Source organism: Trachemys scripta, chromosome 2 (genome assembly GCF_013100865.1).
Source record: "Trachemys scripta elegans isolate TJP31775 chromosome 2, CAS_Tse_1.0, whole genome shotgun sequence".
NCBI lineage: Eukaryota > Metazoa > Chordata > Testudines > Emydidae > Trachemys > Trachemys scripta.
In genome coordinates, this window is record NC_048299.1 from 202,954,786 (window position 1) to 202,981,235 (window position 26,450).

Sequence of the window (26,450 nt, forward strand, 5' to 3'; positions counted from 1 at the left end):
TTTCCTATTTGATTTATAATAGAAGCACAAGGCAACTCAATAGCAGATTAAGATTCCTGTACTGAAATGGTTTAGTTGCACAAAATGTTACTGATAAAGCTAGTTACACGAGCACTGTTAGGTACTAGAACAAATTTAGGAAAGTATCCTCCCACCACATTCCATAAATAAAAAGAATTACCTCATCTAGCGTTGGCTCAGGAACATGTTTTGTCCGATTATCCAACAAGCCATTTTCAGCAACTTTTTTTGTGGGTTGCTTTGTTTCTGGTGTCACATCTTTAGCTCTGACTGTTTCAGAAGAAACTGCTCCCAATTTCTCCTGTACATGAGTTGCACTTTTATTCTCACATGGCTTTGTCACTGACAATTTACCTTGGGCCTTTGAAAGCTGTATTTCTGCATCCGTTGCTTGACTTGATTCTGGAACTTTAATTTTAGTTTCTAACAAATCCAGCTTGGGAACACTTGCAGAGTTTAATTTATTTTGATGTATATTAGCAGCTTTCATTAGTTTAATTTTGGTCCACTTAGAGTTTTTGTTTGCAGGACTATTTCTGCCATTCAGAACACATTTGACAGGTATTCCTTTTTTGCTGGGGAAAAAACGCTTGCACTGAGTGCTCTGATTTGGTTCCTTCTGAGTAAGCAATATAGTCTGTGACAGCTGTGTTTCTGCAGGTTTCTCTTCTCCTTTTCTATATTCAGTGTTGGGAGAATCTTTTTTCACCTCTACTGTATCTGACGCAATTTCACCTGCAATTTCTTCACAGAGTTCAAGAATGCTTACCCGTTTGGACTTCACAACCTTCTCCGGCTGATTGGCTAGATCTCTTTCATTTACAGGTGGCTGCGAAACTTTCTTTGCTTTTACACTGCTTTTCACATTCTGATGCACTGGTTGTTTTTCCTTATTTATTGTCACAGAAGTTGGTTGAAGTGGACTTACCATTTCTACTTTTTTATGATCAAGAAATAATCTTGAGTCTTGCAGGCTATGTTGAGAACTGTTGGAATCATTGGTTTTATGGTCCATTTTACATTTTTTCTCTGGCAGAGAGCTGGTTATTCCTACAGTTATTTCTTCATCTCCACTTATAAAATTAGATTTTGTTTTCTTATTTTTCTGTTCTGTTTTCTGCTTAAGAGGTTTAACTGTTTCAACTCTAGTACTCTGAATACATCCTTTTGTTTGAGTGCCCTGTTGCACTTCTGAAGCTTTTCCTTCTTTAATTTCCCTATTACGAAGGGATCTTGCTGACATATCTGATAACTGCTGCAATCTATGAGATCGCCTAGTTAGTTGCTCATCTGGGATAATGATGTGTCTTGGCTTAGGAATGTCTTGTACTGACTTTTTCTGGCACACTTCCTTATTTTTTGTGGCTTTTGGTTGCTGTTGTGTGTCTTTGACAGTTATTTTAGTGTTTGTGCCTGATGATCTTGTCAACATGCGCATTCCTAATTCAGGTTCACGTTTGTTGTCACCGAAAGATTTAATCGATGATTGTTCAGCATCTTGAGAAGTTGACTTTTTTGCAAGATTCTTTTTAGGACTCTGAACTTGTATCCCTAAATTTTTATCAGTAATTTTTACAGCTTTAGAACTTGTACAAGAATTACTTTCTGTAGAATTTCCCTTTACAGATTTCATATCCACATGTATGTTCCTAAGTGTAGTTTCATTTAAAGTTTTTACAGACTGCAAGACAGATTGCCTAATACTTTGGGGTTTCGATGAATTCTTTTTAATATCTGAAGTTGATTTTAATTGCTGTCTCTTGCTTTCAACTGAAACTTTGGTTTGTAAAGCACATTTGTCCTTCCCTTCAGGACCTGTTTTGGAGGAAGTCTTTGTAGATTTCAAGAAAGTAGTATGGTTTATTTGTGAAGATCTGGAGGGTGTTTTAGTAGTAGATACCCTACCTAATGATTTCAGGGATGATTTTTTCATAGGTACTGTTTTACTGGATCTTTTCTTTAATTGAAGTTCTCTCTGCTTTGAATGTTTCTGCACTAGTTTACAATGGGAGGACCGCCTAGCACAATTATTGATGGCTTTATTTACCACTGACCTGTTAGGTTTGACCGAGATTTTAAGCACTGCTTTCTTCTGCATTGCATTTTTATTTGGCTTTGATTTATTTGAGACATGTTTCATGGCTGACACCTCTCTTTCTTTGTTTGTTGATGATTTGCTGTTCTTATCCAGCTTCCGACGTTTAGCAGAAGATTCTGCTATTGCAGACTTCCTTTTTTGGGCTGCCATTTCTGCAAAACAACAATTGAACCAAAAGTCTACAATTTTTTTCAGCTACTTCTATTGTTAATGTACATTATTAGCCATATTATATAAAAGGAGACATAATGGATTATTAATTTTATCTATTTACTATCAGTGTGTACTAGTCACCATCAGAAAGCAAAATCTGTTAAGCCATTTTAAGTTTAGTATACTACATTTATTTTACTTACAGGTATTTTATAAGAAGCGATCGATGTTTCAGAAAAAGTAACTTATCAAGCTGTGCCAAAAGCATTCCTTATAAATTTGGTTGTAGACAAGGCATTACATGTCACCTATAAAGAATAAAACATTTATGGAGATATTTAGATCCAGTATGTTTATTTTGTTAACTTTTCCCTTCTATTTCTCAGTCTCTGAACTCAGGCATATATTGCTCCTGACCACCTATATTACATTTTTTCATTCTTTCAAACAATAATTAGCTTTAAAGTATGAGAGTCTCAGGTAAAAGTGACATGTGGACTTTATGCAACCTTCCATAGTCTGTCTTCATGACAGAATTTTAAATCAGGACCCTTCAGTTGCAGTTGTAGCTCTGCATTCCATTACCCAAAGCCCCAAGGAGCAGAGGACTGGACAGCACTTTTTGGAGCCCCATCAGTCAATAGTCAGATGCTAAGCAACACTATATGCTCTCATATATATCCCTCGCAGAGACTAATGATGCACTTTTGTACTCCCAACCTCCGAAATGTTATAGCATCAGACAAGCCCTCTAACAAAACGACAGTGAGGAACAGTACTTTTATATTAGAAGCTGAAAACCGTCCTTTTATATTTCTATTTATGCTAACAGCCACTTAAGAATACATCTTTTATTTTCAAACTTAATATTTTTTGCCATTTTCCTATTTAAACACTTTTTCTCTTATATTTCCAATAATGCAAAAATGAATGTGGTTGTTTAAGAACTTATATGGTTAAATAAGAAAAGTTTCTAGCCCTTATGCATTCTTCCAAAAGTGAACAGAAGGCAAACTGGAAGGAAATATTCTATCATAGCCTTCAAACAAGCAGGTCTGGTGCTTTTCCTGCACCTCATAGCATTGTAAGTAATAGCATAGAAATTAACAAGATTCTGGTTAGTTTCTTTGCTGCTATTAAGAGTCTCCAGGTTGTCAGAATTGTTACTACTCATGCTGATCAGGAAAGCTATGAGTACCAGCCAGAAAACCCCGAAAGAAAAGTGGACACCAAAACCCTCTTCCAGCAGGGAGAGGGAGGTTAAGGTCCAACCTGAGACACTTACAAACACAAGGCCAATATGAAACATGGAGCTTCTGAGAAGACGACAGGGACAACATCTGGACAGAAATCCTAGAACGAGGAGTAGCAAGGCTTCTCACCAGAAAGTTGCTCCTGAGCCATGTTAGTGGAGCCTTTCACCATTGATTTTCATATCTACATCTGACTAGTATGTTTAAGTTCTCCAACAAGCAGGCTTCTGGTACTTCTTAGGCACAGTCTTATTGTGCGAAGATATCTTTTTGCTACATACCCTTAAGTAACCACTGCTCAGGAAGAAGTATTTTTTCAGTTAGTTAAGGCAGAACAATTACAGATAATTTTACAGTATTGGTCTGGGTAACAATTCTGGGCACTGAAAGATACTTCTAAGTTTTCAGTCAATTTAAAATTTTCAACTACCATTGAGGTTTCCAATATCAGACTGTTATAACAGTTCAATTTTTTTGCATCAACAAGCTGATAGCAAAGTATTTCTATCTCCCCATGACAAAACTGTTACTCCAACCCCCAAAATCTATGAAACTAAAACAAGTTAAGGCAAGAAAGGAACATGACATCATCTAGTTTCACCTTCCATATAATATAACCAGGGGTCGGCAACCTTTCAAAAGTGGTGTGCTGAGTCTTCATTTATTCACTCTAATTTAAGGTTTCACATGCCAGTAATACATTTTAACATTTTTAGAAGGTCTCTTTCTATAAGTCCATAATATATAACTAAACTATTGTTAAAAGAAGAACAGGAGTACTTGTGGCACCTTAGAGACTAACAAATTTATTAGAGCATAAGCTTTCGTGGACTACAGCCGAAGAAGTGGGCTGTAGTCCACGAAAGCTTATGCTCTAATAAATTTGTTAGTCTCTAAGGTGCCACAAGTACTCCTGTTCTTCTTTTTGCGGATACAGACTAACACGGCTGCTACTCTGTAAACTACTGTTGTATGTAAAATAAATAAGTTTTTTTAAATGTTTAAGAAGCTTCATTTAAAATTAAATTAAAATGCAGAGCCCTCCGGACCCGTGGCCAGGACCCTAGTAGTGAGAGTGCCACTGAAAATCAGCTTGGCACGTGTGCCATAGGTTGCCTACCCCTGATATAGGCCATTGGAATTTCCTTCATTTATTGAGGCAAACAGCTGTTTGGCTAAAGCATATCTTTCAGCTTATTAGAAAATATAAACATTTGTGTCAGGTCCCAATTTACATTTTCTAATTGATTTAGATTTTTTAAAACTGTGAAAACAAGCTTCCCACTCTATCAAGTTTAAAAATTATTCATTAAAAAGTCAGTCTGTCAGGCTAACCAACTGATCTTTATTTAAGCAAATTCTAGCCTCTCTATTTTAATCCTGCAATTCGTTGGCTCTATATTGCCCACTGACTTTGATGGTGTCTGCCACCCACACACAAGTTGCAGGATCAGGTCCCCAAACTCTGGAACAGAATTTAGAACTCAGATTGTGAATATGATTATTTATAAGATTGTTAGCACTTCTCCCAATTAACTCCATAATTAAAAAAATCAAGTAGCCTCTGAGGACACAGAAGCAGCTATGTGGATAAGCTTTACCTCCAAGCCTTTCATCTTTCCTCACAATCAGTAGGGAAGCCATGATTTCTGCTAGTAAGAAATTTGACTATCAAGTGCCATAGCACACAAACTTACGTACAGAGACTTGCATTAGCTTGTAAAAAACTATTTTGTTTGCTAATAAATGTAATTTACAGGCCTGTTACACCATCTCAAGGTGTTCAAATGTTGATCCTCATAAGGTGAGCGGTATGCCCTGTGCACTGTCTGTGGCATTTTTAAAAGCTAGTCATAGCAGTCTTGATCTCCCCCCCCCTACATAGAGCAGAGAAGAGTCCACTGGCACTTCTGCCCCCCAGATGAGTTACATGGAGAACAGGTTTGTCAGTGGAAACAAAGAGGATCCAATCAAGTGCCACCCTCTTCCACACACAGCTGCTGCGGTTTAACTCCCCCCTTCGTTCTCATTTAAGTCTAGCAGCACTAGGAGCTTTCTGGACACGCAGGCAGGGCCCAGTCTCTGCCCCGACGAGTTAGCAGTCTAAGGCCTTGCAGAGATTGCAGGAAGTGGGAGAGTAGATAAGAACTGCCACTTATAAATTGATCAACGATCCTGACTCAGGAAAATGAGGGAAAATACCAGCCTCCCTCAGAGTTGGCTCCGAGCTGTGGGGGGGACTTAGCGGGACCGGGGACCAAGCTACGTGACAAGGGGCTGGCGTCCCCCGCCCGCTGACACAAATCATTCGCGGCCTGTAGACTTTGCACCCCGGAGGGAGGGGGCGCAAACCCTGTCCAGGGTCTCGAGCCTGAGTCTCCCAGTAACCACCAAAGCGGGGGCGGGGGCGTCTCCTCATGGACCTCAGGGCGCGGAGTCCCGCCGCCGGGGAGCGGCCGTGGGCAGGGTTCAGGGGCGAAGGGGTCGCGCTCCAGGCGCATCTTCTTCCCCCAGCCACAGTCACTGGGCCTGGAACCAGAGGAGGCGACAACCGGGACTAAGGTACTGGAGGAAGCGGCTCGACCACGAGGGAAGGGCCCGCGGCCACTCAGCCTCTGGCGGGCCGGGCTGGCGCCCCGCGGTCACTTTACCTCAGCGAGTCTCCTCCGGTGCGCGCTCGCGGCTCGAGCCGCTCTCCTGGCTGTTCTGGGGAGCGGGGGCACGCGGCGCGAGCTCGGGAGGGCAGGGGCTCGCGTAAGCTGGGTGAGGGGCGCGAGGTCACTGTCGCTCGTGCACCTTTCCCATGTCACCCAGAAGTCTGTAGCCTCCCTCTAGAGAGCAGAAGCAAGTGGATGGAATCTCTTCACATCCGGGCACAGAGACAACCCTGCCACTGCCCCGCCCCGATTTTTGACGATTACCAGTCTGCGACGCTCGTTGTTATTTCTCTCTGATCCCGAATCCGGAAACCGCTTCCCGGCACAACGTAACTTCCGTCGGTGGCTGTTATACGCGAGCCCTACTACTGCTAACGAGACGGCTCGGGAGCTGGAAGGAGGCAGGGGGGCCTGGGTGTAGTCAGAGCGGCCCCTGGCGGCCGGAATGGGGGCCGACCCAGTCCCCTGTCTGGTTTGGGGCTGTCTGAAAGAGGGTTTTGTCTTATAGAATCGCCGATTACCCCCACCCTCTGTCCCAATTTTTCACACCTGCTGTCTGGTCACCCTCGTGCCAGTTGCCCTTCTCATAACAGAAAAGGACAGAGCCAAGGATGTTAAAAGGCAGCAATACTAATTCACCTCTCAACTCCTTTTCCCGTTTACACTGGAAGAAGTCCCCCCCACGATTCGTGGCCATGCCTTCCAGCCCGTGGCACCCACCTGTAGCTCTGGGATTTTCAGTCCTGTCCTCTTCACACTTCTTTTGAAAGAGTCTTTCCATCCCATCCTGGGTACCCCACGCCCTTTTTTGCCAGTACTGGCTCCAGGCACCAGCCCAGCAAGCAGGTGCTTGGGGCGGCCAAGAGGAAGGGGCGGCATGTCGGGCTCTTCGCAGGCGGAGAAAAGGACCTGACGCCAAAGAAGAAAGCGGCGCGGTGGAGCTGCCGCCGATCACGATTGCGGCGCTTTTTTTTTTTTTTCCGCCGCTTGGGGTGGCAAAAACCCTGGAGCTGGCCCTGTTTCTTGCTGTCCTCTTTAGGGTTGCAAATTTTGGTTGGATGTATTCCTGGAGATTTCATTACATGACATTAATCTTTAATTCCTGGAAACTCCGGGCCAATCTTGGAGGGTTGGCAATTCTAGTCCTCTTCTTCCTGTGCTTTCTCTGCTGGGCATTCTCCAGTTCTTATCACATAGACAGCCCGCCTCAAACACGCCATCTGCAGTCTATCACTGATAGCCCCACGTTCATCTTCCCCCTAATATTTTACCATGTGCACTCTGTCTCCCCTCGGCTTGTGTGCCATTCTCCTTAGTGTGTTATTTTCTTCCACCTATATCTCCTTTTCTTCCATCTCTATAAGACCCAAGAATAAGGCAACAGTAATATTTTGTTTAAATTTTATTTCTAGTAATAAAGTACTTTCCAAACAGAAGAGACAGCACAAGTCTTGCCCCAAGGAATTCATAATCTAAAGACAGTTGAAAAAGGTGGGTAGGGAGGAAAAGGGACAATATGCACACAATTAGATGATATTTATTTCAATTATATGTACTACATATGACATGTAAATTATTCCCAAATTACTATTCCAGTTTGTCATTGTCATCAGCAAAGTAATAAGAAGAAAACGAATCAAAGGAAACTTTTTTTTAATATACATACAGCATGTGATTAACATCTGGAGCTCATAAATGTGATATCACTAAGGTCAAGAGTCTACTTGGATAAAATAAAGATTATCTGTATAAATATATAATGAGAACATCTACAACCTACATTAGAAGGAAATGGAAAAAGTTAGGAGAGAGAAACTTTCTGCCATCTTCTGTTGAAGTATCTTGTTTTGGACACTAATGGAGACTAAACTAGTGATTTCATGCATCTTTCCCAAACTTTCAGCACTTACTCTCGGTGTATAGAATGGAATTTCTGAGAATTTCCATATAAATCTGTCAGTTTATTAGTAATATTTTTTAAAGTGGGCATTTTGAGAATGTTTTAATTAACTTGTTTAATCCCCTCTAATAAATAGCTTTCTATAATATTTCAAACTCAGGGTATTCTATAGTTTCTCTATATTCCTCAGCCCTCATATTTGTACAATATACTGTTTGGGAAGAAAATTACTGAATAGAGTTAGCAGTATAGTGATGTTTTACTCTGCTTCTAAATCCTAATTTGTCATTTAGTGACACTGAAATAAAGAATCTACCTTATTTTTTCAGATCCTCTTTCTATGCACACTTCAGTGAAGCACAATTTGTCCTGGACTGATGGAAATTTTCAGTAGCTGCAGTTTTGTAAAATAGCTGACAGCAGGAAATGTTATTTATAACTCCCTATAGAGGTTCTCCTTTAACTCACCATAATCCAGTATGACTTTACAACTAATGTACCAACATGTGCTCTGCTTCTTTGTTACAATAACCTACAAGATAGCTTCCAGAAGCAGGATACTGTAATCATTTGGGAGCTTGTAAACCTCCTGGAAAATGTTAGAAGCATCTCTGCATACTTCATGTTAAGAATGTAAATTTGCAGATACATTTTCCCTTATTTTTATTGTTAACATGAAGTATGCAGAGATGGTAACATGATCTGGGTGAATGTAAGATAAACTTTTTTACCATATGATGAGAAGCCCATACAAAGAATGTACCATTGCTGTCATATATTAAATCCAAAAGTTTGAATAAAGCTGTCAAGGCTGAATCCCCACTCTGGCATTTCAAAAAGGTGGAGCCCCTCAAGGATTTTAAAAATTAATACTTGCTACTCCTGGCTTGTATTACACTCCCAAGGTTACAACTTTTCTCTGACCTTGGCTTGGTAAATGCTGCCACCACCCAAATGCAACCCCCCCACCCCCAACCCTTGAACACAGGAAGGAGCACTTGGGAATTCCTCTCTGTGGGGTAACCTCAAGCCCTTTCAGACACACCCCTCCAGGGAAGAGTTGAGAAAGAAAACAAAGGAAATTAGCTGTTGCCACCAGCTAATTAAACAACATATGTACAAACCTCTTAGGACACCAAAAATCCAATCCTGTTCTTTAAAAAGGTACCTTTTATTAAAAACAAAAAGAAAGAAAATACATCTGGAACTTAGGCTTTTGCTAGATTTTAAACGAGCAATTCCAAAAACCAAGCACCCAAAATAGCTTTTTTGGGTGTTCAGCTTAAAGGTTACAAGCAAACAAAAGCGTATGGGGTTAGCACAGAGGAGTCCACAAGCCAATAAGAAATAAAAGAAATAACCGTAATCGTGTCTTTTTAGACATTCCCTAATTTTACTTACATATCTGAGGCTTCAGATAAGTAGATTCAAGATATGAATTGATAATCTATAATCATACCTGGCTTAAAGCTGCTTACAGCATTGCTGCTCTGTGTCTCTGCAGCCCAGACAGAACAACAAACATAGGGAAAGTTTCTTTCCCAATTTTAAAAAGTTCTACCTTCCCATTGGCTCTTTTGGTCAAGTGCCCACTTCCTTTTCTTTACCTGGGGGACTTTTAATCCTTTACAGGTAAAACAAGCAGAGAATAGCTACCAAGAGGGATTTTACAGCTAACTGGCTGGTTGGGTGTCCATAAAAGGAAGCTACCCCCCCACCCCCCGCTTCATTTATCACAAAAACACTTATTGGAAAAAATATTAACAAATTTGCAACTTTGTATGTAAGGCAACAGCATTCTGATGATCTGTTTTTCAGTTCAATTTGCAGGTCTTGTTCGTATTCAAGACTACATGGTGTTCAGGAAGTTAACACAGACGTGTGCTGATTTAGAGCAGGAATACTATGAAGAGTTATGGTATATGTCACTTTACCTGTATATCGATTTGTGCAGGTAGCTGTCGCAGTGGTAGAGTGCCACTGGCCACAGCTGAGCCAAAAAGGGTGGGGGGAAAGCCCCGCTTCACTCAAAAAAGCAAAAGAATTAACAAACAATATAATTCATATGTAGATCTCTGCTTTCTTCAAGGAGCTCTCCCTGTGGCTGAGTCTCCCACTCACAGTACCAGCTTCATAACTCCAACCCCCTCTAAAGATATGTAGTCTCCTCTTTTATATCCTGTTCCCTCCTGATTATTAGCTATAGCTATAGCTCTAGGCTTGACCCTACTTGCTGGTGTTGGGGGTGCAGGGCCAGTTTAAGTCTCTGCTTCAGGAAAGGTCATTAATCCCTTCATGCCCTGGCTTGGTGTAAAGTTTGTACATCCTGGGCTGGATTCTGTGCTTTGCTATTTTTGTTTATTTATTGGTTTTTGGTTTGTTATTCATTCTACATATTCAGTTAGTGTCGGACTGCTTTGGCTCAGAAGTGAGCTTTGCATTATGCTCTTAAGATGGGTAGGCTTAAGCTCGTTATGTTGTCCTTCACTGAGACAGGATGGGTCATGAATCATAGAATTGTAGGATTGGAAGGGACCTCAAAAGGTCATCTAGGCCAGTCCCCTACACTCATGGCAGGAGAAAGTATGATCTAGACCAGAGAATGGTCTCTGAGTTAGCAATGACCTTATAGATGTTAAAAATAGAAATTTGCATTGATCCTAGAAACCAGTAGAAGTTGCAGCTCACTTGTGTGATGTGTTTGAGAGGATTGTTTTGTTTAGGAGGTTGCAAGGCATACAATCAGGAATTTCCAAGTTGCCCTACAATCAACCCCACATAGATTTATCACAATCTAATTTGTAGGTGATAAATCCATGAATCGTGTTTAGGTCCTTGATGAAAGAGAATAGATTCCTGGCAAACCTGTACCTCCAAGATGTCTCACCACTATTTCAATCTAAATTTAGTGAAAAATCACACAAGACCCTGAAAATTCATACTGCTTTGATGAGTGGAGGGCAGATACCAGAGGTCAGTGTCTTGGGTAGCTTGTGGAAGTGTTACCCAGGTCAGTGGCACTTTTTAACTGATTATATGGAAGGCTACAGAGCGGTTAAGTGCTGATATTAGGCTTCTATTCATAACCACATCATCCATCAGTGCTACTATAGCCATTCTCATGCCATGTTGCTTTGGGAAAGGTTCAGGATAGTGATACAGATCAGGTTGTTAAAGCTGGTTGCCACTAGTCTGCTCCAGTTAATTTCATTATCCTAATGAAAAAGAAGTAACTGCACAAAAGTTCAGTATTTATAAAGGTACAGAAGGATCTTCAGGAAATGTGTCAATGTAGATATATTTAGGTTAAGGTTTAATTCCTGCACATGCTTACACACACGCTCAGCTTTAAACATGTAAGTTGTCACATTGATTTCAAACAACTACAGGATCAGGGCCTAAGTGATATGAGGCAAAGAAAGGAAGGATAATAAATCTGCCATTGATTATGTGATTTACAGTTGCACTATAAGACATTTCCTTAGTAAATGTCTTTTAAATAGGTTTAACACAGAGCTATGAACAACACAGTTATGCAAATATAACATGAAGAGCATTGATTCCATAATTTATTTATTGGTTAAGTGACATGCTTGTATGTGCACAAACCTTGTGTTCTGAAAATCGATATGAGCACACATAAGGCTTCTAAAAATCATTCATGTATTAACATGTGCAGTTTCATTTGGTTTTTACATTTGATTTTTCTTGTGTTGGCTCTACAAGGGCAGAGTTAAGGTGATATCTGTTATTTGGTTGAGATTCAATGCCTTGTTTAAAAAGTTCAACCTTAAAAAGACACTTCAATTTTTTTTAATTGACTAATTTCAATTTTCTGTCAGAGCACCCTTTTTATAGCATGTCCTGAAATTTATTTTATATATTTGATTACTAGATGAGATGTAGAAGGCTCTTTGGAGCAAGCTAACAGCAATGCAGCCAAACATGCTCGGGTGTATCCTTCGCCTTGTGCTCTCTTTTCCGATGCCTGTTCAGGCAGGTGGTGAAGCCAGCTTTACAGCCCTTGTGCCAGAAAAACTGCACAGGAGGACCATTGTAGCTCCAAGTATTTGTCAGAGCATCAACAAAACAAAGAAACTGACTATATACAAAGTGCTGTCACATGCACAAAGCAAGAAAACTTAAAAAAATAGATTTCCCTCCCCCCACCATCTCTTTCAGTTACTCGTTTTAGGTATTACTTGGGACAATAGCAGAGACAAATTGTTCAGAGGGAAATGTGGTTTTAAAGTTGACAGTGACATAATCTCCTGACTTTCTAATGTATATTTTTTAAAACTCATATGTTCTTGTAGGGTAATATAAACTTAAATTATAGAATTATGCAATTTGTTATTTGCCACCTTTATATGGAATATGTATTACATATATAACACTACACAAGATTACATAAATTAGGAAGTACAAAGTGTGTTGGTTTAAAATTACATAGTTTATTACAGTACTATATTTCAACAGAACCTTTGGTAATATATAAATACTACAAATTAGCTAACAATGTTAAAAATAAACATATAAGACAAATATGGTATTGGCATTATAAATAAATAATAATACTAATAATTAATAATAAAAAACAGCCCTAAATCTGAATATTTTCAAAGAGTAAAACAGCAAATGAAATTATCAGTCTAATACTGCTGCAGTCCATGCTTAAACCTAAAGATTACTTTGATGAATCAGTCCTGTTTTATGTTCCTTCTATTTTCATATTTAAATATTTTTCTCATCAATTCCCTTAGAAATGGATCAACTTGTAACATGCTTTAAAATATAATAAATGTAATTTTGAGAGTTAGTTACTAAAACTGTTATATTACAAGTCATCTAAATTGAGTCTCCTAAAAATGAACTGTCTTAAATTAAACCCCTGAGGAATTATAACCTGTTGGCTTAATGGTTTTGGTTAAGTGCAATTTGATATATTTAGAGTGCTGTTTTATTTAAGGTCATTCTTGATAAGGCATATTAAAAAACTACAAAAGTGCCAACGTAATATTTATTTCTTGCTACAAAATTTTAGGCAAAAGGTATTTTTTGCACATAGTAATGGATTTCATCCAACGGCTGGCTTGTTTGCTGTATACACAGTAATTAAAATTTGTGCATTAGGCTAAGCTTCTCTTGTCAGATCATGCCACTGTGCTGAAACAATGGTCTGGACAAGATGCCTCAGAAGAGCTACATGCTGCAGATTTGGTTTTCATGCTCAAACACAGCCTGCACAAACTGCTTGAAGACTCTGTCCATGTAAGTACACTTCCTTGGCCACATTCCTTCTAGAAAACCAATGTGGCCTCCACAAGAAGTAAGAACCAAAGCAACATTTGGATTTTGTTTGGCAGTTTCTATGGGTATAGCTGAAAAGAAAAGGAAAGAAAAGTATAGTAAGTCCCCCATCTCATTATTTATCTCTAGCAAATACCATGCATCCTAATCATACAACAGAAATACAGAAAAGGGCACTGCAAGATTGGGATCTTAAGATGTCAAAAGATATCTCACTTTGAATCATTAACTCACATCATTTGTGCAAATTTCTAGATGATGCACTGATTGATCCTCTTCTCACTCACACTGATGTAAATTAAGTGTAACTCCATTGAAGTCAATGCAGATTTACAATGGTGTAAAAACAGTGTAAGTGAGAGGAGAATCAGGTCCATAGCTTTACATATGTTCTTCAATATTTGGCAACAGATAAATGATGGATTGACAATGAATAGTCCTGTTCTTGTTAGATTAGGTATGAACCCTGCAGTCATTTTAACATTTTGTATTTAATATATTTCTGTAAATAGTTTTGTAAGAATTTGTTTACTTTAGGAATTGAGTTCAATGCTTATCACAGTGAAAGGCCAACAGCTATAGAGAGTGAGATGTTCAATGTGCTTATACAGCTACGTCAATGCTCAGCATCAGTACAGGGTTATTAACATCATCATTATTATGTATTATATGTATTCCAGTAGAACCTAAAGGCCCCAACGAAGATTTGGGCCCCAGCCAAGATTTGGGTTCTATTGTATTTTGATCTCAGTGGGAGTTAGGTGCCTAAATACCTTTGAGGATCTGAGCCCTAGCAAGAGACAGTGCCTGCACAAAAGAGTGACTTCCCCAAGGTCACACACCAGGTTAGTGGCCCTTTCTAGGTTGGAGACTGCTAGTAAATGAGTTACTCAGAATTAGATCAGCTGTCTAAAATTAGACTGTAAACTGTGCAATGATTTGGGCATATGCATACATAGAGATTACAATGAATAATTTTGTCTTTTGATTTCAGTGAATTCAGATGACCAAAAGTATTCAGAGGTGAATGGCTAGTACATTGTTCCACTGGGTAACCGATAGCAGAACCCTTGATTAAAGAAAAATAAAGGTAAATTAAAATCAGATTAACAATATAGAAAGCACATGTATTCACAAAATGACAGATCAATGCAACTGTCTAACTATTCTCATATGGAATAACTATGTGACATGACATGATGTTACTGCATCTTAATGGACTTGTTCATGCTCGGGGTGTAGTGATTAGTTATTTAAAGGAGCTGCCATTGAAAAATGAGTAACTGAGATTTAATGTGTGTTAAATGTATTTATTTTTTACATAGCAAAAGGCCCTGATATACACTAAGGCAGGGGTCGGCAACCTTTCAGAAGTGGTATGCCGAGTCTTCATTTAATCACTCTAATTTAAGGGTTCGGTGGCCAGTAATACCTCTTTCTATAAGTGTATAATATATAACTAAACTATTGTTGTATGTAAAGTAAATAAGGTTTTTAAAATATTTAAGAAGTTTCATTTAAAACTAAATTAAAATGCAGAGCCCCCCGGACCAGTGGCCAGGACCCGGGCAGTGTCAGTACCACTGAAAATCAGTTTGCATGCCGCCTTTGGCACGTGTGCCATAGGTTGCCTACCCCTGCAGTAAGGACAGAAGCCTTGTAAAACTGCAGTTTTCAAATATGCTTTTTTGCAGGAATGGAAAAAATAAAACTACAAAAAATTGTGATTAGGTTCTACAAAAAAATCGCATTATATTTTGACAGAAATAAACAAACAGGTCTTCTGCCAGACAGAGCATGTCTCTTCACCTATCCCTGTCTCTGATATAATTAAGCATTGTAAAACAATGGAAGCCCCATTTGCATGTAGAGCTAACAGGAAAAATAGGTTGATTGGGGGATGTGAAACCAATTGGGTGCGGAGCACACTGGAAAACAAGCAATGGGGAGAAGAGTCTTATCTGGGGATGCACTTCAAAAGGGACATGTCAAAGATTTACTGGACTACATGGGGAAGGAAAAAGGCCCCCTTTCCGATCCTTCACTGAGGGAGCAAAAAAGACATCGCTTTTCACATTCATGAAAATTGGATCCTGGCCATGTGGACTAGTGATGCTGGGAGGTTGCTTTAGGTGAGAAATTGCTTTAGACAAAAAGAACAGGAGTACTTGTGGCACCTTAGAGACTAACAAATTTATTTCAGCATAAGCTTTCGTGGGCTACAGCTCACTTCTTCGGATGCATAGAATGGAACACACAGACAGAAGATATTTATACATACAGAGAACATGAAAAGGTGGAAGTATGCATACCAACTGTAAGAGGCCAATCAACTGAGATGAGCGATCAGCAGCAGAAGAAAAAAAACCTTTGAAGTGATAATCGAGATGACCCATAGAAGGTGTGAGGAGAACTTAACATGGGGAAAAAGATTCAATTAGTGTAATGACCCAACCATTCCCAGTCTCTGTGTGTTCCATTCTATGCATCAGAAGAAGTGAGCTGTAGCCCACAAAAGCTTATGCTGAAATAAATTTGTTAGGCCTGGTCTACACTATCACTTTAATTTGAATTTAGCAGCATTAAATCGAATTAACCCTGCACCCGTCCACACAACGAAGCCATTTATTTCGAAATAAAGGGCTCTTAAAATTGATTTCTCTACTCCACCCTGACGAGCGGAGTAGCGCCAAAATCAATATTGTCATTTCGAATTAGGGTTAGTGTGGCCGCAATTCGATGGTATTGGCCTCCGGGAGCTATCCCACAGTGCACCATTGTGACGGCTCTGGACAGCAATCTGAACTCGGATGGCACTGGCCAGGTAGACAGGAAATGCCCCGCGAACATTTGAATTTTATTTCCTGTTTGCCCAGCGTGGAGAGCACAGGTGACCACAGATAGCTCATCAGCACAGGTAACCAGGCAGGCCGATAATCAAAAAAGACCACCAGCATTGACCGTATGGGAGGTACTGGATCTGATCGCTATATGGGGAGAGGATTCAGTGCTAGCAGAACTTCGTTCGAAAAGATGAAATGGCAAAACTTTTGAAAAAATCTCCAAGGGCATGATGGAGAGAGGCCACAATAGGGACTTGGATCAGTGCCGCGTGAAAGTCAAGGAGCTCAGACAAGCCTATCAAAAAACAAAGGAGGCAAACGGTCGCTCCGGGTCAGAGCCACGGACATGCCACTTCTACACCGAGCTGCATGCAGTTCTAGGGGGGGGCCGCCACCACTACCCCACCTCTGACCGTGGATTCCGAGGCGGGGATAATCTCATCAGATACACCTGAGGATTCTGCAGACGGGAAGAGGAGGAGGAGGAGGAGGAGGACAAGCCTGACTGAAGTACCCTTCCAAGCCAGTATCCAAGACCATGACCCCATGGAAGGGACCTCAGGTGAGTTTACCTTTTAAAATATAAAACTTGTTTTAAAAGCAAGCGTTTTTTAATGATTACTGTGCCCTGAGGACTTGGGATGCATTCGCGGCCAATACAGCTACTGGAAAAGTCTGTTAACGTGTCTGGGGATGGAGCGGAAATCTTCCAGGGACATCTCCATGAAGCTCTCCTGGAGGTACTCCAAAAGCCTTGCCACAAGGTTTCTGGGCAGTGCAGCCTTATTCCGTCCTCCATGGTAGGACACTTGACTACGCCATGCTTGCAGCAAGTAATCTGGTATCATTGCATGACAAAGCCTGGCAGCGTATGGTCCCGGTGTTTGCTGGCATTCAAGCAACATCCGTTCTTTATCTCGCTGTGTAATCCTCAGGAGAGTGATATTGCTCATGGTAACCTGGTTGAAATACGGGAATTTAATTAAGGGGACAGAGGTGGCCATTCCTACTGGGCTGTTTGCCTGTGGCTGAAAAGAAATCCCTTCCCTGCAGTTAGCCAAACGCGAGGGGGGGAATTGGCCCAGAGCTTTTCGCGTTTGGCTAGCAGGGATCTTCCCTGATACCAGTCACGTGGTGGGGGGAGGGATAAAGCGATCATCCAGAGAATTGGATGAGGGGGGTTAGTTTGTTTTCTGCTGCTGAAGGTTAACAGGAAAACCGCAGCACTCAATGAGCTTTGCTTGGTATGTGGGAAAGGAGGGCGCAGAAGCCGAAAGACAATGGCTTACCATGGCTGCATGCAAGCCGAATTCTGTTGCCCAGACCTGCGTCTGTGATCTCTAGCAGCAAAGCCACAGGCACTCAATATTAAAGAGGCAAAATGCAACCTTGTACTGAAATCACATGTGCTATGTAATGTGAATAGTGTTGGTCACCGTGAAAGAGTATAAGCATTGTTCTGCAAAATGTATCTTTTTAAAAAATTCTCTCCTTTTTTCCCCTCCCTCCACCAGCTGCAAATTTTTCAAGCCTCCCTCCTCCGTCCCGAAGGCTATCTCATATAAGGCGTCGGAAAAAGAAGACACGAGACGAGATGTTCGCAGAAATCATGGAATCCATCCGCAGTGAAAGAGCTCATCTGAATGAGTGGAAGGACACGGTTTCAAAGTATAGGAAAGAAGCCAGTGAATGTGAGGAGAGGAGAGACGCTCGAGATGAGAGGTGGCGGCAGGAAGATCAGAGGAGGCAGGATGCAACACTGGGGCTGCTGCGTGAGCAAACAGACATGCTCCGGCGCCTGGTGGAGCTTCAGGAATGGCTGCAGGAAAACAGACTGCCGCTACAGCTCCTGTATAACCCTCCTCCCCCCCTCACCATGTTCCATAGCCTCCTCACCCAGACGTGTGAGAACGCAGGGGGAGAGGCTCCGTACACCCTCCCATTCCACCCCAGTGGAAAGCCCAAGCAAAAGGCTGTCATTTTTTAAACCTTTTTTTAGTGGCCTTTTCCTTCCCGCCAATCCTCCTCCCAAACCCCACCAGGGTTCTCTCCCTCTTTTTATAATCAATTAATAAAGAATAAATGATTTTTAAATGATAGTGACTTTATTTCCTTTGAAAGCAAGCTGGGGGAAGGGGAAGGGGGAGGGTGGGTTCCTTACAGAGAATGAGTCAATAAAGGGGGCAGGTTTTCATGAAGGAGAAACAAACAGAAATTTCACCCTGTAGCCTGGCCAGTCATGAAACTGGTTTTCAAAGCTTCTCTGATGCGCAGCGCTTCCTGGTGTGCTCTTCTAATCGCCCTGGTGTCTGGCTGCACATAATCAGCAGCCAGGCGATTTGCCTCATGGGGATATTGGTTTGGCTGAGGTCTGAGCGAGTCAGTAACGATCGCCAGCGACCTTTTAAATGGCCAAATGCACATTCTACCACCATTCTGCACTTGCTCAGCCCGTAGTTGAACAGCTCCTGACTCCTGTCCAGGCTGCCTGTGTATGGCTTCATGAGCCATAGCATTAAGGGGTAGGCTGGGTCCCCAAGAATAACTATTGGCATTTCAACATCCTCAACAGTTATTTTCTGGTCCGGGAAGTAAGTCCCTTGCTGCAGCCATTTAAACAGATTAGTGTTCCTGAAGACGCGAGCGTCATGAACCCTTCCCGGCCAGCCCACGTTGATGTTGGTGAAACGTCCCTTGTGATCCACAAGTGCTTGCAGCACCATTGAAAAGTACCCCTTGCGGTTTATGTACTGGGTACTCTGGTGCTCCGGTGCCAAGATAGGGATATAGGTTCCATCTATCGCCCCATCACAGTTAGGGAATCCCATTGCAGCAAAGCCATCCACTATGACCTGCACATTTCCCAGAGTCACTACCTTTCATAGCAGCACCTCAGTGATTGCTTTGGCTACTTGCATCACAGCAGCCCCCACAGTAGATTTGCCCACTCCAAATTGATTCTGAACTGACCGGTAACTGTCTGGCGTTGCAAGCTTCCACAGGGCTATCGCCACTCGCTTCTCAACTGTGAGGGCTGCTCTCATCTTGGTATTCTGGCGCTTCAGGGAAGGGGACAGCAAGTCACAAAGTTCCATGAAAGTGCCCTTACACATGCGAAAGTTTTGCAACCACTGGGAATCGTCCCACCTGCAACACTATACGGTCCCACCAGTATGTGCTTGTTTCCCGGGCCCAGAATCGGCGTTCCACGGATAGAACCTGCCCCATTAACAACATGATCTCCAAAGCACCGGAGCCCGCGGTTTGAGAGAATTCTGTGTCCATGTCCGTGTCCTCATCACGCTTGTCGCTGCGCTGCCGCCGTCGCCGCCTCCTCCTCCTCGCCTCATTTTTCTGGTCCTGGCTCAGCATAAACTGCACGAGAACGCGTGAGGTGTTTACAATGTTCATGACTGCTGTCTTGAGCTGAACAGGCTCCATGCTTGCCGTGGTATGGAGTCTGCAGTTTTCACCCAGGAAAAAAGGCGCGAAATGGTTGTCTGCCGTTGCTTTCATGGAGGGAGGGGTGAGGCTGTACCCAGAACTACCTGCGACAATGTTTTTTGCCCCATCAGGCACTGGGATCTCAACCCAGAATTCCAATGGGCGGGGGAGACTGCGGGAACTATGGGATAGCTATGGGATAACTACCCACAGTGCAACGCTCCGGAAATCGACGCTAGCCCCGGTACATGGACTCACACCGCCGAATTAATGTGCTTAGTGTGGCTGTATACATTCGACTTTATACAATCTGTTTCCAAAATCCGAATTATATAAATTCAGATTAATCCCATAGTGTAGACATACCCTTAGTCTCTAAGGTGCCACAAGTACTCCCGTTCTTTTTGCAGATACAGACTAACACGGCTGCTACTTTGAAACCTGCTTTAGACAAGGATTTTAGCCGGTTAGAGTTAACTTTGGACTCTAAGAAACATGTTATCCCTTTTGTTTTACATGTAACTTGTGGTCCTTGCTCACTATGTCTTACATCTTAATCTTTGTAAATAAACATATTTGTTTCACTACAAGTAGATTCCAGTGTTGTGTTTTTGTAAGGGACCTTATCCTGAGTTGTGTCAGTCAACCAGAGACAATGTATTTCTGGGAGTGTCCAATGACAGGGGATGGATACTACAGAGTGGGACGCTGGCAGAGGGAGGGACGTGGGAGATGGTGTCCCTCTGTCACTAGCCTGCACAAGAGAGGGTGAGGTCTGTGGAGACCTGGAAGTCAATGCTTGTCTGTTGCCAGAGGCTGTTGGTTTCAAGGGGCTGAGCTACAGCAGGCATCAGGCAAGATAGCTTCACACTAAGGACAGTTGTGGTGAGGTGCCTCACAACCCTGAGTACCACTGGGGAGCATCACAGTGCTACCTTTGTTCGAAAGCTATTCTATTCTTTATGTCTTCCATCTCTGACAAATTAAATAAACAAAACAAACCACACACCCCAAAGCACAGAGCAGCATGAATTTTGCTAATTGTCTACTCTCATGTTTTCCATCCCCTTCTTTTGACTCATTTCTCTATTGTCTATCCATGAATCCCTTACTCCCATTTTCTGACTCTTAGCCCCTCCCTAATCTTTTTATCCTCTCTTTTTCTTTGATCTCTCCTGACTGGTTTATTCCATTGAATTGTCTGCAAAAAGGGATGCAGAGTGAAACTTAACAATGATGTCGTGTTGTAAGTTTAAACCCAAAAATACCAGAGTGAAGAGAGAAAGATAGTTTAGTAAAATTTACACTGTGGTTTGAAAAGGGCACAGATATTAATGGAGTGGAATTATAAGGACATGCTGACAGGGCACTAAACTACAAGGTCAGAGTCTCAGATGTGGGATAGCACTCTCTCTACCAGCACCTGGCAGACCATTAGAATGAGGAAATTTAAGTCACACTGCATAATATGCCACAGGGTCAAGATCCCTGTGTACATTTTTCTGATTATGGATCAAGTCCATGATGTCTTCCACCATTATGTTTATAAGTGCAAAAGATATCAAAAACTGCATTTACAGATGATGTAAGAGCAAATGGCTGTGCAATTAAAGGAAACAGATGTAGTGTCTGCATTTCTTATGGTCAATCAGCCTTGAACAATTGAAAATGGGAATAAAACCTTCTAAATTGTAATTAGAATGTTAAGTGACACAGACTCATGGCTGGTGGATTTGCACCTCATCTAGCAGACAGGTGTAGCCAGCTTCATACAGGGAGTTGTCTGGATACGAGAGCAATCCTGGAGTAGCTCTTCTTAGCGAATGCTCTCTGCTAGGCTGAGGTTGTGTTTCCGAGTGGCAGCATTCTAAGTTTGATCCTGTCTGAAACTGTAGAGTTCTAATTTTCTGCTACTAATGGGGAGCTGAAGCATACATGAAAGGTTAAGAGGAAACCACAGATTTACTGGAAGAAGTGTGAGGAGGCATGCAAAAGTAGCCAATTCCTGAAATCAGTGAAAGCCTGGAGTCCTCCTGATCAGAGTCATTCCCAGCTCAGCACGGATCCCCACAGTCTGGTAGGGGATTAAGCCTCAGCGAGGGAAAAGGGGTAAATAGGTTTTTTTTATCTCTGCCTTGAAAAACGTCTGCTATCCAATACATCAGTGGTCTCCAAACTTTTTTGAAAAAAAAAAAAAAAAAAAGCACTCCTCCTGCCACGCCCCCCCAAGGATCCTCTTGTGCACCCCCTGGGGTGTGCGCACCCCACTTTGGAGACCACTGCAATGCATCATCACTTTGTAGTAGTCAAGTAAGTTACAGCTAAGATACTAAATTCATCAAAATGAGTGGCTGAACAGATTCCTCGCCAGTGGTTTTTATCCCCTCCAATAATATTTCTCTATTTTCTATGCTGTATGAAACATTACCGACTTTTGACAGTAGGAGGAGCAAGGACCAAACAAATGCCTGAACATCCAAGAACTTTACTTAATGGAGAAATGCAGGTTAGAATCAGATTTTAAGGGGAAACAGAATCAGTACAAAAAATTGTAATGTTCTACAGTATCTTTTGGTTCTATACAATACCCCCACACCAGGATATGTTTAAGTCTCTATTATTGTTTGTTTAGCACCAACAATGGGTGCAAGACTGCATGATGTGTAAAAAAAACAATCCTTGTGCAGCCCACAGTTCAGTGTGCATTGTGTCCCCCTTCGTGCCAGATTCATAGAGGATATGAACCTGCTACAACTGTAGTTTTGTGTTTTAATTCTGGGGGTCCTGGGTTCAGTTCCAAGATGACTCTTGAGCCTGAGACCTCGTCTTTAACTGACATGGGAGGAGGAAGGAGGTGGTATAGCTCTCACTAGAGGCCTTTGGAAACATCATGCTGGCAGGAACCAGGAGAAGTAATGAATGGATCATACTACACCAGGGGCATGGGGAAAACATGATCTCAATGGTGGTTCCCCCAATACCCATATAACAAATGTAGCCTGTGCTTCAAACCACACAGCCCCACAATCAATAGGCAGTGCATGGGTTTCAGGTCTATGGTCACACCCAGATACTCCCAATCAAGAGTGGTGTTTTGCTTGCCAAAAGTGGTAGCTGCCTGGTCTCCACTTCTTTACACTACCAGTACAGGAGTTCTAAGAGGGTCAAAAGAGGTCTCTCCTTCCTGAGTGTACCTGTACTGAAGCAGCCATAGCTGATTTGAAACAACTTGCATCCTACTTAACATTAAATTTGTGTAACTTTTAACATATTCGTGACACACATATAATCTCCCTTCAGTTTCTTTAAACTTCGGTTCAGTACTCTAATCTATTTGCATGATCTCTGTGGTGTCCTAGATTTTCTGATGAAGATCCAGATCAATTTACAATGGCAATAGCAAGTTTCCCTACATCAAATCAACATTTTGTACTTCCAGATGTCAGCGGTCCACTGCAGAAGATTATGTCATTAATTAGCTCTTAGCCCTGGCTAGTTTCTCTTTTACAACTTTACTTTTATTCACTGTCAGATCACTCCGCGGAAAATATAGCCGTCATGCAGACCACAGGACCAAAGAAATCTTTAACCATGTTGTTAACTGACTTAAGAGGGTCAACAGTAAAAGCCTGATTGTTCTATCTGGTGATCAGGATGAACTATTTTAAAAAATCTATTGTGTTTTTACAGTTTAACTGTTATTAGCTGACATTGCTGCCTGTTGGGCAGCTTCATCCTTCAATCAGATTTCTACTAATATTGATATGGGACTTCCTGTATAAGATTACATCATCTGTGTCCCTTCTGCTGTTCTGGACCAACAACAAAGCCATGTCAGCACTTTGGCCCAGGTACCATCTGAGATTGAAGGATTCTGAACTTCCTTCCTATCTTTAATCATCAAAGGGAACCAAATGATTTTTGCATTAGGCATTGGACTTTTATGTCACAGAGGTCATTGCCAGGGATTGCTATGGAGGAGTTCAAGTACCCTGAAACATGAGCAAATCACAATATGATGTGTTTTATAGGAGCTGGCTTACAAGAATGCTGATCAACAGAAGAACTAAGGATTTTTCACCTTGTATTAGTTAGGCCTCTCCAATAACTTCAAAGTTTATCAGAGTGGAAAATGGGAACTAAAAATATCAGTATTGATGTACAATAGTACTTAAATACATCTCATTCAAATATAGACTGTTCTTAGATCTATGCAGTTTTCAATCTTACTGATTGCATACATACATACATATAGGTATAGAGAAAAACATAAAAAAGCCTCAACTTACCATGACCTGGTGAAAAAACATCATCCAGAGCGTTTAGACATAACACTGGAATTCCTATTGACTTCAGCTTGCGACATGGACTAGCATCTACATAGTAATCATCAAGTGTACGGTAGCCAAACATGACTGAGGTGAATTGCTTATCAAACTCCCTAATGGTTTTAGCCTGAAGTAGAGAATTCAAATCAGGAACAACATCAGTATTTGGAAACCAAACCATGAAATCAAAAAAGAAAAGATCTATCCATATACCTTCATGACAAGATTCAGATCAAATAATTTCTCTAACGTTTGTCGATGTCTGGAAAAAAATGAGGGGAGGGGAAGAAAAAATGATTTTACAAATGTAGAAGTTGTCTGTCTTACAAATACATACTCAGAAATAAATATCATCATAGAGTAAGAACACATTTGTTTTATTTCTCAGACTTATAAATCCATCTGTCCAGGACACTAAGCAATGTGCACTTACTTACAAATACAACCGGAAACTAGGGCTGTCAATTAATCGCAGTTAACTCACGCAATTAACTAAAAAAAAGTAATTGCGATTAAAAAAATTGTGATTAATCGCAGTTTTAATCGCACTGTTAAATAATAGAATACCAATTGAAATTTATTAAATATTTTGGATGTTTTTCTACATTTTCAAATATTTGATTTCAACACAGAATACAAAGTGTATAGTGCTCACTTTATATTATTTGTATTACAAATATTTGCACTGTAAAAATTATAAACAAAAGAAATATATTTTTCAATTCATCTCATACAAGTACTGTAGTGCAATCTCTTTATCAGGAAAGTGCAACTTACAACTGTAGATTTTTTGTTACATAACTGCACTCAAAAACAAAATGTAAAACTTCAGAGCCTACTCAAGTCCACTCAGTCCGACTTCTTGTTCAGCCAATCACTAAGAAAAACAAGTTTGTTTACATTTATGGGAGATAATGCTGCCCGCTTCTTATTTACGTCACCAGAAAATGAGAACAGGTGTTCGCATGGCACCCCAGTATTGCTATGTATTTACATGCCAGGTATATTAAACATTCGTATAACCCTTCATGCTTTGGTCACCATTCCAGAGGACATGCTTCCATGCTGATGATGCTCGTTAAAAAAATAATGCATTAACTGAATTTGTGACTGAACTCCTTGGGGGAGAATTGTATGTCTCCTGTTCTGTTTTACCTGCATCTGCCATATATTTCGTGTTATGGCAATCTCAGATGATGACCCAGTACATGTTGTTCATTTTAAGAACACTTTCACTGCAGTTTTGACAAAACACAAAGAAGGTACCAATGTGAGATTTTTAAAGGGAGCTACAGCACTCAACCCAAGGTTTCAGAATCTGAAGTGCCTTCCAAAATCTGAAAGGGAAGAGGTATAGAGCATTCTTTCAGAAGTCTTAAAAGAGCAACAGTCCAATGTGGAAACTACAGAACTTGAACAACCAAAAAACAAAATCAGCATTCTTGGTGGCATCCAGGGCCGTAGCAACAAAGAACGTGGCCCCCTCTGAATGGTGGCCCCCTCCAAACAGTGGCCCCCTCCGAACATATGTCCGGGCGGGGACCCTTACAATGCAGAAACTGGAATGTAGTATTTATTTTGCCACTTTTAGGGGCCCCCTTCCTTGCGGGGCCCCCTCCGGTCGGAGGGTACGGAGGGCTCTCGCTATGCATCTGGTGGCATCTGACTCAGATGATGAAAATGAACATGCATCAGTCTGCACTGCTCTGGATTGTTATTGAGCAGAGCCCGTCATCAGCATGGACATGTCCTCTGGAATAATAGGCAAAGCATGAAGGGACATATGAATCTTTAGCGCATCTGGCACTTAAATATCTTGTGACGCCGGCTACAACAGTGCCATGCAAATACCAGTTCTCACTTTCAGGTGACATTGTAAACAAGAAGCGGGCAGCATTAGCTCCTACAAATGTAAACAAAATTGTTTGTCTGAGCAATTGGCTGAACAAGAAGTAGGACTGAGTTAACTTGTAGGCTCTAAAGTTTTACATTGTTTTATTTTTGAGTGCAGTTATTTTTTGTACATAACTCTACATTTGTAAGTTCAATTTTCATAATAAAAGGATTGCACTATAGTACTTGGATTAGGTGAATTGAAAAATACTATTTTTTTTACAGTGCAAATATTTGTAATAAAAAATAAATATAAAGTGAGAACTATACACTTTGTATTCTGTGTTCTAACTGAAATCAATATATTTGAAAATGTAGAAAACATCCAAAATATTTAAATAAATGGTAGTCTATTATTGTTTAACAGAGCGATTAATCATAATTATTTTTAATCGCACGATTAATCTCGATTAATTTTTTTAATCGCTTGACAGCCCTACCAGAAACATGGATGAAATCTGCATTAGTCATTAGAAAGCTAACAAGGATAAAAAGGAGAACTTTGATTTTAGGAACAAAAAAATCATTTCTTTAAGACTTCGTGTGAGCA

The 26,450-nt window shown here is 41.0% G+C and overlaps 2 protein-coding genes and 1 long non-coding RNA gene across 10 annotated transcripts in view; 1 reads left to right on the top strand and 2 right to left on the bottom strand.

Annotated features, from left to right (window-relative positions):
* ESCO1 (establishment of sister chromatid cohesion N-acetyltransferase 1) overlaps positions 1-6,527 on the bottom strand; it is a 52,603-nt gene extending 46,076 nt beyond the window's left edge. For 6 of the 8 annotated variants that reach the window (XR_004644712.1, XR_004644711.1, XR_004644710.1 and 3 more), the window contains exons 1-3: positions 6,177-6,428; positions 2,476-2,580; positions 182-2,271 (exon numbers count right to left, since the gene is read on the bottom strand). Coding sequence is in view for 5 of the 8 variants with exons in the window: in XM_034762749.1 (XP_034618640.1) it covers positions 182-2,269 (2,088 nt within the window). In the remaining 3 variants the exon portion in view is untranslated. The other 2 variants (XM_034762747.1, XM_034762748.1) reach the window with 2 other exon arrangements.
* A 6,689-nt stretch (positions 6,528-13,216) lies between these two features.
* On the top strand, positions 13,217-16,324 carry LOC117873401. The gene is made up of 3 exons (XR_004644713.1): positions 13,217-13,353; positions 14,387-14,482; positions 16,269-16,324. It is a non-coding gene; the product is annotated as an uncharacterized LOC117873401 (long non-coding RNA).
* The window catches only part of ABHD3 (abhydrolase domain containing 3, phospholipase), a 30,108-nt gene continuing 16,922 nt past the window's right edge, over positions 13,265-26,450 (bottom strand). The window contains exons 7-9 of the mRNA XM_034762751.1: positions 24,221-24,269; positions 23,969-24,134; positions 13,265-13,463 (exon numbers count right to left, since the gene is read on the bottom strand). Of these exons, the coding sequence (XP_034618642.1) occupies positions 13,285-13,463; positions 23,969-24,134; positions 24,221-24,269 (394 nt within the window). The 3' untranslated portion in view covers positions 13,265-13,284. The remainder of the gene's footprint in view (positions 13,464-23,968; positions 24,135-24,220; positions 24,270-26,450) is intronic.